The sequence below is a fragment of the Halichoeres trimaculatus genome, unplaced genomic scaffold (assembly GCF_033239565.1).
Source record: "Halichoeres trimaculatus isolate MK-OKI-2021-1 unplaced genomic scaffold, fHalTri1.1 fHalTri1_scaffold_2, whole genome shotgun sequence".
Classification (NCBI taxonomy): domain Eukaryota; kingdom Metazoa; phylum Chordata; class Actinopteri; order Labriformes; family Labridae; genus Halichoeres; species Halichoeres trimaculatus.
The window spans coordinates 26,920,911-26,934,036 of NW_027437180.1; the positions used below are offsets into that span (position 1 = coordinate 26,920,911).

The following is a 13,126-nucleotide window of genomic DNA, read 5'->3' on the forward strand; positions in this document are numbered from 1 at the left end:
TCTCATCACTGTTTTCAGACTAATAGGTTCTTGTTCTCCGTGGAAGTGGTTCTAAGGAGGGAGCGGGAACCTAAAAAGCCTGTACGCCAAACCTGCGGCTACGCTTGTAATAATCAAATAATGTAACTTGGCCACGTGTAAGAATGTGTGTTAATACACCAGAGCTTTCAACAAAGCCCCCTCATGCCAGTGGCCTCCTATATACTTTAATATGACTTGATGTTCACTTAACCCCCCCCTCTAACATATAATTGAAACCTGATGGTGGAATAATAATCGCTTTTTCATATTTTTCCTTCTTTCTGCATTCACTAAGCTGATTTTTGCCCAGGCTGTGGGACAGCATTCAATTACAAGAGTTTATTTTTTTAAGCTTCACTTTTTTATTTGTCCTGTTTTCATAAACCCAAAAGACAAAAAGATGTTGTTGGAGTCAAACTTTTCTATTTGTTGAAATTCTTCTTCCTCAGAAGTGAAGTCAGAAATTCAAACTTTGTAGCCCTTTGCTAAATGGTTTCACTACCACAGAATGATTTGTGTGACATTTATTTCTGAGTTGTTTTTGGCTGTTGGGAGTCGCAAGTGTTTGTGTGTTTGTCGTGTTGTTAGCGGTTATGTTCCTTGTCATGTGTGCACCATAAATAAAGACTCCCCTAACTAATGTAACGCACATGTTTTTGGTTCCCACCTCCCTCCCTCCTTCACTCACTCCCAGAGCTGCATTTGTTTTTTGAGAAAGATTCAGATGGTACACAGCCCTTTTTGACTGACTCTCAACTTTTCTGAGGTCATCAACTTTCTTCTATCAAAAGCAGTCGTGGACTTCCCTGTTACTCACAAAGGCCCACTGACTTAACGTGTGATTCCCATTAGTTCGCCGCGTCACTTCAGAACAGACACACAGCTGCTTACAGATGACTTCCCCCGAAATATTTGGACATTCAGTCACTTCCAGAGACAGGCAGCAGAATTAAAACTCTATGTTTTGCAAGACTTATGTCATTATTTTTTATCCTATATTTACTTATCTGTTGTGAAGCACTTTGTGACCCTGAGCTGAGAAAATTGCTATATAAATAAAAATTGCTTGCTTACTTTTTCATCAAAAAATTTCATCAAGAAAGTTAGAATTTCAAACCCCCCCCCCCCCCCCCCCCCCCCCCCCAAGGTATTAGCTTTATTTGCACTGTCACAACAGAACAAGAAATCAAAGGCTTCAAGTGATCAAGCAGCACCAAATATGTTTTAAAGGAACACAACTTTGGTCATTTTACCACTGCATTTCTCAGTGGCACCCCTTGTTCTTGGAAAAGATGGTCATGGCTCAGTGGTAGAAAGACAGTGGTAGAAGACTCAGTGGTAGAGACACACAATCCAGAGGATGGGGGTCCAATCCGCTACTGCACTACTGTCCAAACCAAACATACCAAAGTGTCTTTGGCTCAGACACTAAACCCCAGAGATGAGTGCATGGGTTATTACTGATGGGTGCTTTAAGAAGTGGCCTCTGTCGTCAGTGTATGAATGTGGTGTGGATGACTGTATCTGACGTAATTAAAAAGTGCTTTGAGTTCTCAGAAGACTTGAGAGTGCTACACAGCAACAGCCCATTTATCATTCATGAAAGTTACCATCAAGTCACATTTAAGATACTCTGATTGTTTTAAATTCACTTTTTCAGCAGCTTCATTTATTTTCAGAATTATGCTGTTAACAAAATTGACAGGCAACTCCACAAAAATGTAACTATACTTTGAAAAAGACTGTGACTGCAAGCTCTGTCTTTAGTCTGCTGTGTATATCCTGCATTTACAACATTTTTGTATGTGCTACCCACACTGATACAGCAGCTGTACCTTCCATGCCCTCGTACACATCTCTCTTTTTTATGATCAACTTCAATTCCAACATAAAACGCAGAAATTCAGTCAGCAAGGTTTCCTGGAGAATAAAGCAAAACCAGAACTGGCAATATGGCAGGGGTAGAAATCACAACTCCATCTAGGGGCCGTTCACACTACAACAGTTTTAGGGCGAAATGCATTGTTGTGTTTCAGCCTTGTGTTTACACGGAAGCAGCGTTTTTGCGACCTAGAATGCAAGCTTTTGAAAACGGCCTCCAGAGTGAAAATTTTTCGTAATGCTACCAACACCGTTGCCATGTAAACCGTGAGCTGGCGTCTTCAGTGGAAATGCTGATGTAACGCTCCACTTTGCGCAAGCGCATACAACAGTACTGTTGTTAGAATCAACACAGGATACCATGTTGTGCTTGTGTTTCTTAATCTGCTGAATCTGCTGACAGTGCATCTGTTGCACCACTTTTGCACTTAGCATTCGCCAATACACCAAATGATCAGCCCAACTCTACTACGGTGGAGCTCTATGAAAAGCAGCTTCTGGACAAGACAGTTATAGCGCCAGCTACAGGCCTGGCATGCTTACTACAGCGTTTTCAGTCTCTCAGCATTTTCTGTGTAAATGCAGATTATTATTTTTTTCACTGCATTTTAGTGTTTTCAGATGAAATGTTGTTGTGTAAACAGGGCCCTAGCCTTCAGGTGAAGTAATTGCAGAGTGGCCGAAACTCCAATGATTCGGAGAGTAAGGCAAGGCAAGGCAAGGCAAGTTTATTTGTAGAGCACAATTCATACACAAGGCAATTCAAAGTGCTTTACAGCTAACATAAAATAAATCACAGTAGGCAAAATAAAATCATTTTTGCTCATAATAGCTTGTGCCTTTGTGACATAACAACAAAGTCAACACAATTAAACAAGGCTTTGAAGTGACATAGAAGAGGAGGTCATGGTGACAAAAAACAGCTGCGGTTTAAGCACTAAGGATGCAAAGTTACAAAAAATTGTTTAAACACACACATGCACACACAGACATACACAGACACGCTCCTGCCATTGGGATTGCAACCAAAAAGAAATGCAACAATTTCTTTTAATGACAGTGAAACTAGCTTGTCTAACAAAACACATGTCTAGGAAAACATATACGTAGGTCAAGTTTTGAACTTGCAACTAATTCATCCCTCGTCAGAAACGATCACATTGCTCATTTTTATTTGTAGCTGTTTTTTTCAGTCAGTATGTTATGACATGAAGCAAACAGCAATCCTTAAATAAGTGGTTCTAAAAGGTCGTGGTAACAACCGCTGATATCACACCCTCTTTTATCTGGATGTCAGTGAGGGGAGAAAGTGAGTGTCAAAGGGAGCAGAAAGCTAAAACGATGAATTAGTGAGGTCAGAGGGGAAAATCTTTGAGTGGAAAGAGAGGAAGCGTAAAAAAAAAAGAAAGAATAATGAGAGACAGAGAGATGGGAAGTTAGCAAAGAGAGGAGACAACTTTGTCAAACTCTCTGAGCTGGTTCAGGAGGAGATCACTTGGAGGTGGTGGTGGTGGTGGGGCTGCACAATAGGGGCACTGGCAGGGTTGCCACGGCAGCGTTCCGGATGGGCAGGCGGTCTCCTCTCAAGGGGTGAGGGGGGGACGTGGGGCTGTCAGGGAGCCTGGCAGGTAGAGACACAACGCCCTGTGACTAGGGGGAGCACGGGTCAGTGAGAGAGGACAGCAGCAGCGAGGGGATGGAGGCAGCGGAGGGGTGAGGTGGAGGCCTGTCTGATGAGGTGAGAAGGGAGATCGTGGAAAAGGGGGGGAGAGACATGAGGGAAGTAAATGAGCAGAAGAGCCAGAGATGATTAGAAGAGAATTACCCAAGTGTGAGTGGAGGATTGTGGAGAAGCAGAGGGAAGAAGAGGAAGAAAAGGAAAAGGATAGATGATATAAATATCGATGAAATGCCCTGAAACTGCACCAAGTCAATGAGCAAGTGATGAAACCTCTTCTACTTTCCTATTTTCCACATACATTTTCCTCCAGCACAGTTCTTAATCCCTAAAGCAACAAACTAGATAGACAACAGCTGAGTGTTCATATTCAAGGTAACATTTCTGGGATATTGTGAAATGTTGTATCCATTTTTTAAGATTAAAAAAAAAATCTAAATCAGAAATACATTCATTCACCTCTCTTTATTGCATCTTTGTTGCAGAGATGACTTTTAAGGTGAATTCAGAAACTTGTTTTGTTATACTTACGGACTTTTGTCCACCTTTTGGATTATGAGCTCCACATTTTGTGAACTGACATCCATGCTTTATCCTTCTCTGAAGGAGTGATACACAAACACACCACTAATGCCATTTTTGCTCGTCAGCTTGTTGCTGCTGTGCTTCTCCTTCTCCGTTTGTAACGACAGATCACATTCCACCACCTACTGTGTCTTAATGCAAGGGAGTGATAAATATAAATTAAAAATTTCCCACTTTGCTCGTCAATGATTTATCAGGCCCATAAATATTATGCATCTGTACACTTAAGATGTAACTTAGGGCTTTGGGATCTTAGATCTCACAATTTTCTGACATCTTTTTTATACCAAATAATAGCTCCAAGTACGGAAAAAGAGGATTTACTGCAGATCTGATATTGTCGAATGAAAATGAGGTAATAATAATAACCTGATAACCTAATAAAATAGGTAATGGTGTGTAGGGTCAAAGGGTGAAAGTGCAAAAAAGGTAGAGTAAGAGCTGCAGACGGCCCTGCATAGGATTTGCTATAATTTGGAGAGAAGAGTTGGTCATCAACTGGTCAGTTGATGCCTCCAGGGTCAGAAATACACATGTGTATTAGATGATGTGAGTGTGTGTGAATGTGTGTGAATGTGTGTGCGTGCTGTTTTGCTGCTGATAAAGTTGAAGTTTTGTACCCTGACCTTCTGAGTGGAGTCTCTCATTCTGGGAACAAAAAAAAAAAAGAAAAAGAAAAGAAAAGAAAAACAGCACGTGGGGGACTTGATATGTAACATGTCATTAGGTCAAGAATTGATGCCTTAACATAAGCACAGTATGCCTCTGGCTGCTAACCTTTGCCATTTACTGCTACCACAAATGCAGTCAAAATTATGATTAACTCATAAGAAGACACTCAAATGTCGTTTTCTTCTCCTGTTTTCTTTTTCTCACAAAGGTGCTCTTATTATGTGAAGCAAGACTGCAGTGATCAGTGACACACACAATCATGTGGCTCTCCCTGAGACCTTTGAGTGCCCTCGTCTGTGTCTCCCTGCATGTTTCTCCCGCCGTTATCACAAGCAGAGGGCTGTTCCTGTCGGTGTCATATGATGTCTTGTGGCCCTGTAGTGGTAGCAGAACAGTGACACTTCTATCCCTGTGCCATCTGATCGACACGCAGCTCCCTGTCACATGCACACACACACAGTCTGTTTGACTCTGTTTGTGTGTGTGAGCATCCTTGTATGCCCATAAATCAGGTCACCGATAGCAGCAGCCCCTGAGCCATGTGCTCCTGCTTATGTCTCTGGTGTACTGTACAAAGACTGCACTCACTCTGCTGGAAATGCCACTTCCCACCAGTGTTAAACTATGATTATTATTGTTCTGCTCTGTTTATTTCTAATCATTTGACCTCAAATGGACACAAAAAAAATCTCACAGCACTTGATCTGAAGGAGGAAAAAAGTTACGGTTGCAAAACATGTGCAACCTGAAGTGAACTAGTGTTCTCTGGCTGTTTCCTCCTCAGCAAAAAGACACTCATCAAGCTTTTTCTACTGGCCATTTGTTTCTGCAGCAGATAATCACCATCACTGCACAAATTATGTTGTTCCACTCTCCTCTCTCTCCCTCTGCCCTGCTCTTCTGTCCTTCCATTTACCCCTGTTGTTGTGTAAAAAGCCAATTTGAGTTTGTGCAGTTGTGATTCCATCCATGAAAATTATCCAACATCCAAAAAGAAAGAAAGAAAGAATCAAAAGAAATAAAAGAACACATCACAGAAACATAACGGTGAGGGTAACTGTGATTTTAATGAACTGTGCACATTGTTTTTACTGGAGCATTTTTGGATAAAATGATTTTGTCAATTTGCATTGAAAATAAAAAAAGCAGGGTACTTTTCTCCTCAAGACTTAGGAGCGTAAAAGTAGAATTGGTTCTCGAAAGACTGTTCTAACAACCTGGTGTTGTCACACCCTATTTCTGAGTTATTTGACCCATTGGAAGTGCTGAGAGGTTTGATGGGTGCAATAATAGCGGCACAGAGATGGAGGGAACCTCAAGAAACAACACTTAGGGATAATGGTTAAAGGACAAAAATACGAACTACCGGTAATGATTGTTTCACCTGACTGACAAAAGATACTTTTAATCTTACTTGTGATATATATCTGAACTCATAACTTCTTGCCTGCAGGAAATGTTCATTAGTTAAAGCTCATCACATGAATTCACACTAGTTAGAAAAGAAAAAATTTAAATGCGTTACATTTTCATATGCGTCTATAAATGGTATTTTGCGGTTTATAGTGATTACAATCTGTATTCAAAGCTCTATAGTCATCTGCAAAAATGAAAAGAAGCACTGTCTGACAGCACAAGGGACAAATTGTTTTTTACTTTTACATTTTAGTTTGCTGTCCTGGGAAATAAGGATAAAGTGCCCCACTTTAAAAACAGCAAAAAGATACAGACTGAAGGAAAATAGCTCTAACTGTGTTGTTATTGATTAATATTAACAGCTTTTCTCTTCTAATTGATATCTTTTGTTTGGTCATGCAAGCTCTATGGAGGCTTCCTATCTTGATAGCATAATGTTAACATCTTAAGTTTAAAGTAAATGTTTGTCTCACTTCTTTTAGAAGTTATAGTGAAAAAAGAGATCCTGGTGACTTTTCTAAATAAATTGGTTGAAGACAGCATACAATGCCTTGAAAAAAAACTTTATCAATAAGTGTAAGAAAATACACATCTTTTGTAGTCAGTCATTGCAGAGTAAAGGTTTTGAATGGAACACCCCAGAGCAGGATCCCGCTGCATGTTTGCCCCCTATCAAACATTTTTAGACAACTTATTTATTGTACATAAATAAGTTTGCACCATTTTTTTTAAACTTCATTTGTTCCTTTTTTTAAATGTCGACCTTTATATATTTCCATGTCCAGATATATTTTGATTGGTTCCGCAAGTCTATTTTTTTTAACCTTGTTTCCTATGAACAGCATGTTAGGTTTATTTAAGGCAGAGCCTCCACGATTGCATTTTAAAAAGCAATCTCTTTTTCAATCTTTCTATTCTCATCCAAAGCATGAACTTATGTCATCTTTTCAGGGATCATGGGTAACATTTTAAGCAACACACTCCTACAGTTTTGAGAGGAGAAGCATAAGCCTTATTCCGCAACTCTACAATCTTGACAATCCCTCTCTGGCTGCTCGAGCTGTGTGACTGTACCCCAGATTGAGTGTGTGAGTGGTTGGGGGATAAGGATGCTGTGGCAGAGCTTTAACCTCATGCACACACTCGTATTGATCCGTACAAGCCTCAGTGAGTGTTGCTACTGAGCAGGCTGCACTCTGTCACACTGGGCTCCCCCTGTCACTGCAACCCACCACACGCACCAACACCAGCATCCAGCACAGACACACGCCCGGCCGCCTCTGCTGGGCTAACACTCTGCCACCAACCCTGCCCCCTCATCCCCCCTCCCCCCCTTTTTCTTTCCCTCTTTCTCTACCTCACTTTTCCTCTAATGAGTTGCAACACTGATAACGAGCCTGATGATCTTCCATTGATTCGGCTATCACTTGCTTGTCTGGTAATTGATCCGTAGCTGAGCCTCTAGTTAATTATATGGGCTTCGACATGGACCCCTGCCCCGGGGGGGATTCTCAAGTCCTGCACAATAATAGTTTTAATAAAGGAGCCTCAGGATCCCCCTTTTCAGCCACTTCCCATCATTTTTCTTTCCCTTTCCCTTCTAAATTTCTTCATCTTTGCATGTTTTTACTTTTGTGTCACATCTTCGTTTCCCCTGTCATCACGACTATTAGCATCAGCAGAAAGAGGCAAGGGGGAAAAGAAGAGGAAGAGAGAAGGAGGCAGAGTGAGCAATATTGGCAGAGTTCACCCCTCCTCTCCCACAAATAACAGCCATTAACTAGCCGGGTCAGAGAGCTGAGCCACCAGCTTGACTTGAAGCACTGAGTGCCACTCGACAAAGCCACAGACTCGCACATTTACTGCCAGAGAGAGAGAAAGAGAGGGAAGCATAAGCTGGAGAGCAAAAAGGAACCTCAGCAGCTAAATTGTCACTTAATATAATTAGCCGAAGCCTCATGCATTGCCTTTTCAATAAGTTATTAAGAGCAGAGCATGTGGCGCATGGACAGGAGGTGACACATTATGTCTTTTACGACAAGACAGCTTGTGGCTACTGACAGGGCAGAGCCGCTATGGAAAAGATAAATGAAGGAAAAAAGGAAGACAGGCGTAAAAAAAGAGATGAAGACATGAAGAAGTGGAGAAAAACATCACAAGAGACAAAAGCAAAGGATTAAGATGTAAATTGAGCCTGAGACAAAAGACATGCTTGCACGTTTTCAAAGTGTGCCAGACTCTGCACACTCTTCTTCCTACTGGCAGAAATCCTTGTACACAACAGTGACGACTGGTGTGATAATCTCAGCAAAGGTTAACACCATACTGCCATTAGCACACCATACAAAAGGCTTTTAACAGAGACAACTGCACACCTGTCTACAGCAATTTGCCACAAATTTTGAGGTGACTTTATACATCAGGAGCCATTTAATGCTGCAGAGGAGAAAAGTTCTCCTGTTCTCTTTTGTTCCTGGGTGGTGGGAAAGATCACAGTGACATCTCCCTCTCGCTGCAGACTGAGGCACCTGCTCTGTCATTTCTCTAATGACGGGGGGATGAAAAGACGGGGTGTTGGAGAGGAGAGGGGAGATTTAAAGGAAAGAGGAGGAAGTGGGGAGGAGGGATGTCTTCATTGTTTGAGATGTGTCCTATGCCGTGTCAAAGGGAGCATAGATCTCCTGCCTCTTTTTTTCTTTTTGGTTATATCCTCCTGTGAGTCTTTTTCTGTGTGTCTGCCTCCCTTTACTCCTCCATCGCTCATTTTATTCCCTTACCTTTGCTACTGTGGGGACCAATTTGGCTAAAATGGAACCTCTTCCTCATTTTTTTCTTAATTAAAATCTGAGAGCCTCCACAGGGGGGGTGGAGGGGTGGGTGTCCTGTGTGTGTGCCTCTGTGTGTGTGTGTGGGTTCATATGCATGCTGGTGGCATCCTGCCTGCGTTCCATTAGTCCTTCATTAGAGAGGGCGAAAAATCAAACAAAGGCTTCAAGATTTTCAGAGAGGTTTTACAAGTCTGTGATATTTTTTTGTTTGTTTTCCTGGCTTTTTTTTCTCCGCTGTCCTACAAATTAAAAATGAAACAATTATCTGCCGTGATCAAAGAAGCTTTCTGTTGAAACAAATCCTGCATTTTCAATTTTTTGAACAAAAGTGTTTCTTTTCTTCAAGCTGTTTTTATTTCTATAAGAAAGAACTGAGCTCTTGGTTACTCGGCACTCTGTGTGTGTGTGTTTGTGGGATAGTCCCTCTGGATAACTAAGTTGCTCTGAGACGTGCCGGCCACTCGCAGCGCAAATGGTAATAAGGCAGGGGGACACACTCCCCCCTCCCTTTCTTTCCTTGCTCTGCTCTGTGATGGCCCCCACCTCTCTCCCCCTGGCAGGGGAGGAGTGTGTGTGAGTGTGTGTGAGAGGAAGCGTGCAGCGCGATGTCATTGAGCATCTCAGAGTGGAGCAGCACAGTTGACTCAGTTGAGCCTGCACCGGCCCCGACACACACTCACACACTCTCCTGCTTGCTCTCTTACACACACACACACACACACACACACACCCACTCACGCGCACACACACTCAAGAGAGCCACCTCTCTCTCTCTTGCTCTCACTCACTCACTCACTCACTCACTCTCACATGCTTTGGCTGTACATACACACATACACACACACACACACACACACGGGCTCAAGCGCTCAGCTCAGTTCCTCAGCGGCTGCAGCGGAGTACAGAGGAGTCCGAGAGAAAGAGAAGAAGAAGAGAGGAGGGGAGATAGAGAGAGGACAGGCAGCACGGTGCGGACATCAAGAGAGGGACACACACACACACATTCACACACACAGAGGAAGAGAGAGAGAGGAAGAGAGAGAGGAGCGGGAGGCAGGGAGAGCTGGAGAGCTGGTGGCTCACTCCCACACCTCATCTTCACTTTGCTGGGACAGGCACAGAATTGATGGTAAGAGACATTCACCTTTTTTACTGGTTCCAGTGTTTGCCTTTTGTACTGGAATTTAACTTCATTTTTGATTGATTTTTAATTTTTTTTTAAAGAATTTTGATTTTTTTTTTCAAAATCATTCCCCCCATGTTCTTTGACTCTTTTCATTTATGTAAAAAAAATCAAGAGTGTATGCTGTATTTTTTTTAATATTTATTGTAAGACCTACTTTAATTGTTGGAAAACAACATTCACACTGTAGATACCGCTGATTAACACATTTGTTATTATCCTTATGTGTGCATGCGTTTTGAGTTGAAAGCGCTGACAGCTGCAAGGTTTTCAACTTTTCTTTCCTACTTATTTTTTCTTAATCATTATAGTGCTATTTATATGTGTAAGAGTGTGTGTATGCCAGCCTGCAAGTGAACTTGTGTGTCTTGTGTGTGTTTGCACTGAGTCCATGTCCAAGTACAGAGTGATTGACAGATGGGTTAAAGTAAAGACTGAGGCCACCAGCAGCATCATGCACCCTCCCCTCTCATTCTGATACCCCCCTCTTCTTTCTTTAACTTCATCCTGGCTCACCTCCTCATCAGCCCCCTTCACCTCCATCCTTCACCTCATCCCTCCTCACCTCATCCTGCCCTGTCCAAGAGACAAGGCCCCTGAGGAAATTCACAGCAAGCCCTCTTTTTCTCTCCCTCTTCTTGAGAATTAACTTCACACACCAGAGCTGCCAAGAAACCTCACACACATCCACTCCTCTCGACTCCCCTCTCACTGTTATCCTCCTCCAGAAGCAGGACGAAGTAAAAAAAGCCAACAAGACCCCAAAAGAACCCACCTTCACTGACTGTTTTTTTCTCTTCTCTCCTCCTTCGCACTCCCACATCCCTCCTTCCCCTCCCTCCCTCTCTGTCTCTCCCTCTCTCTGTCCAAGTCCAAGGAGGCAGAGTTGGATGTGAGAGGCAGTGAGTGCGACACAGTCCCACAAGAGCCCAGCACAGACCCCGAGCCGCCCAGGCCACCCCCGGCTAAGTCTGACGGACCCACAGGCACCGCTGGCGATAGCACGAGCATCCCCTCCAGTAGCCACAGTAGCAGCACCACCATCACCACCTCCATCAGTGGCAGCAGCAGCAGCAGCAGCAGAAGTGGTCTGGGTGGTGTTAGCATCGTTAGCAGCAGTGCTGAGGGAGCAGGCGAAAGCTCCATGCAGTTCAGCACCAGACCGCCTAGTGCTGAGCAGCCGGGCTTCATGGGGACATGGCAGCAGCAGAGCACTGACAGCAACCTTCTCTACAGAATGTCCCAGCAGGTACGTCAGCACAGACTCATCCTCTCACCCACTCAGCATCTCCATCTCCCACTCCTTCCTCTTGAATCTACTCACTTTTTCACTTTTCATTCAAGGAGAAACTTATTATTCTTCTTTGAGTGTTTGTGAAGATGTCTGATATTGTGACTGAATGTGTGAACATAGTGTGTTTGTTTGAGTGAGTCAGTGAGTGTGTTTGTGTGTGCATGAGTGTGTGTAATTTAGGGGGTAAGGGGTTGATTGTGGTCAGTATTTTGCTTGTAATATTTCAAACTAAGACTCCTTGCATTTTTTTCCTGCTTTTTCCATATATTTGAATTATATCACAATTGATGTGTGTGTGAATTCATGTTGTTGTTTTACACACACCATGTCTGAAAGTGTTTTCATTTTTCATTAGCATCTCTCTGTCTTTGTTTAATTTAATTTGACTTTTTGTTTTATTTCTGCTCCTTAAAATAAACGAAAACAGCGTATTTTGTGTATTTGTTAAAAACACACATTTTAATAGAAAATTCCACAGACCAGTTATTTCACTCTTTGATGGATTATCACTTGTCCGGCTTCGTTACATACATGCTTAAGTCTCAATAATTGCTCCATGAGCGGTGTGGAGTTAAAAAGAAAGCACTAGCAGTGTTTTGGTAACCTCAGTGCCGATAAAGACCCGGGCAGGGGCTCCCCTCTGGGACCGGCTAATTGACTTCATGTGGCCGAGGCAGGAAGCCCCTCGCGCGGCTACAGAGCAGCAGAGGAGCCGTAAACGAACAGGCTCGTCTGGAGAAGTAGGACTGATGATAACGGACAGCCTGTAGTCCACATTTCCTCCCGACATTTCTCGCCTGTTATACTGGTTGTAACACCGCGTTTCACTCTTGCTTACAACATTTAATTTCCTTTTTTTGAATTCTTCCAAAGCAGTCGCAAAGTTAGAGAAAGCGAGTCATTTTATGGAGTGTGGTTTTTGTGGTTTCGTCTGATAAATGTCAAGTATAGAAAGGGGAGATGCGAGAGGAAGTATGTGTGTGTATGTGTGTGTTTTTGTGTGTGTGCGTCCGTTGGTCCGCGCGCACGTGTGTGAGGGGGAGACAGTAAAGATAGAGGATGGTTGTTAGGGTGCAGTTAATCATAGCGGGACCTGCAGGCTCTCGCTCCGTACCATGCACACGCTGTTACGCACGCAGGCCACAGCGGCTCTTGCGCAACAGCTCCGCCGCGGCTCCGTGTCGAAAAGAATGAGAAAGTTATCCTGTCACCTTGACGGCATTTTCAATCCACTGGGATTCGTTTTTTTTAAATATCAAGAGTGCAATCACAGAAAGGAAACTGATATGTTGAAACAAAAATGATGATCCAGTGAAACTTTTGGGAACATTTGTTTGTGTTTCTTCATGAAAAAGAATCAGTTTTCAGCTTTTCACTCAACCGAATCTTTGAAGAAAGATTTGAAGAATTTTCGGCTGAATTTATTACTTGCATTGCTGCACTTCTAATTCAAGTCATGCAGGATTACATTTTGTCCTCAAGAAAGATGATACAAACTATTGATGAGTAAATTGAAGCCGGTGTATAGCAGGTGGATGGGCCCCTGCGCTCAGCATCTGCTGGGACCT

The 13,126-nt window shown here is 42.9% G+C and overlaps 1 protein-coding gene across 4 annotated transcripts in view; it reads left to right on the forward strand.

Moving 5' to 3' along the window:
- bnc2 (basonuclin zinc finger protein 2) overlaps positions 1 to 13,126 on the forward strand; it is a 164,933-nt gene that overhangs the window by 62,496 nt on the left and 89,311 nt on the right. For 2 of the 4 annotated variants that reach the window (XM_074687102.1, XM_074687118.1), the window contains exons 1-2: positions 9,922 to 10,210; positions 11,136 to 11,513. In XM_074687102.1, the coding sequence (XP_074543203.1) occupies positions 10,208 to 10,210; positions 11,136 to 11,513 (381 nt within the window). In that variant the 5' untranslated portion in view covers positions 9,922 to 10,207. Of the gene's footprint in view, positions 1 to 9,809; positions 10,211 to 11,135; positions 11,514 to 13,126 lie in introns of those variants that run through there. The other 2 variants (XM_074687110.1, XM_074687095.1) reach the window with 2 other exon arrangements.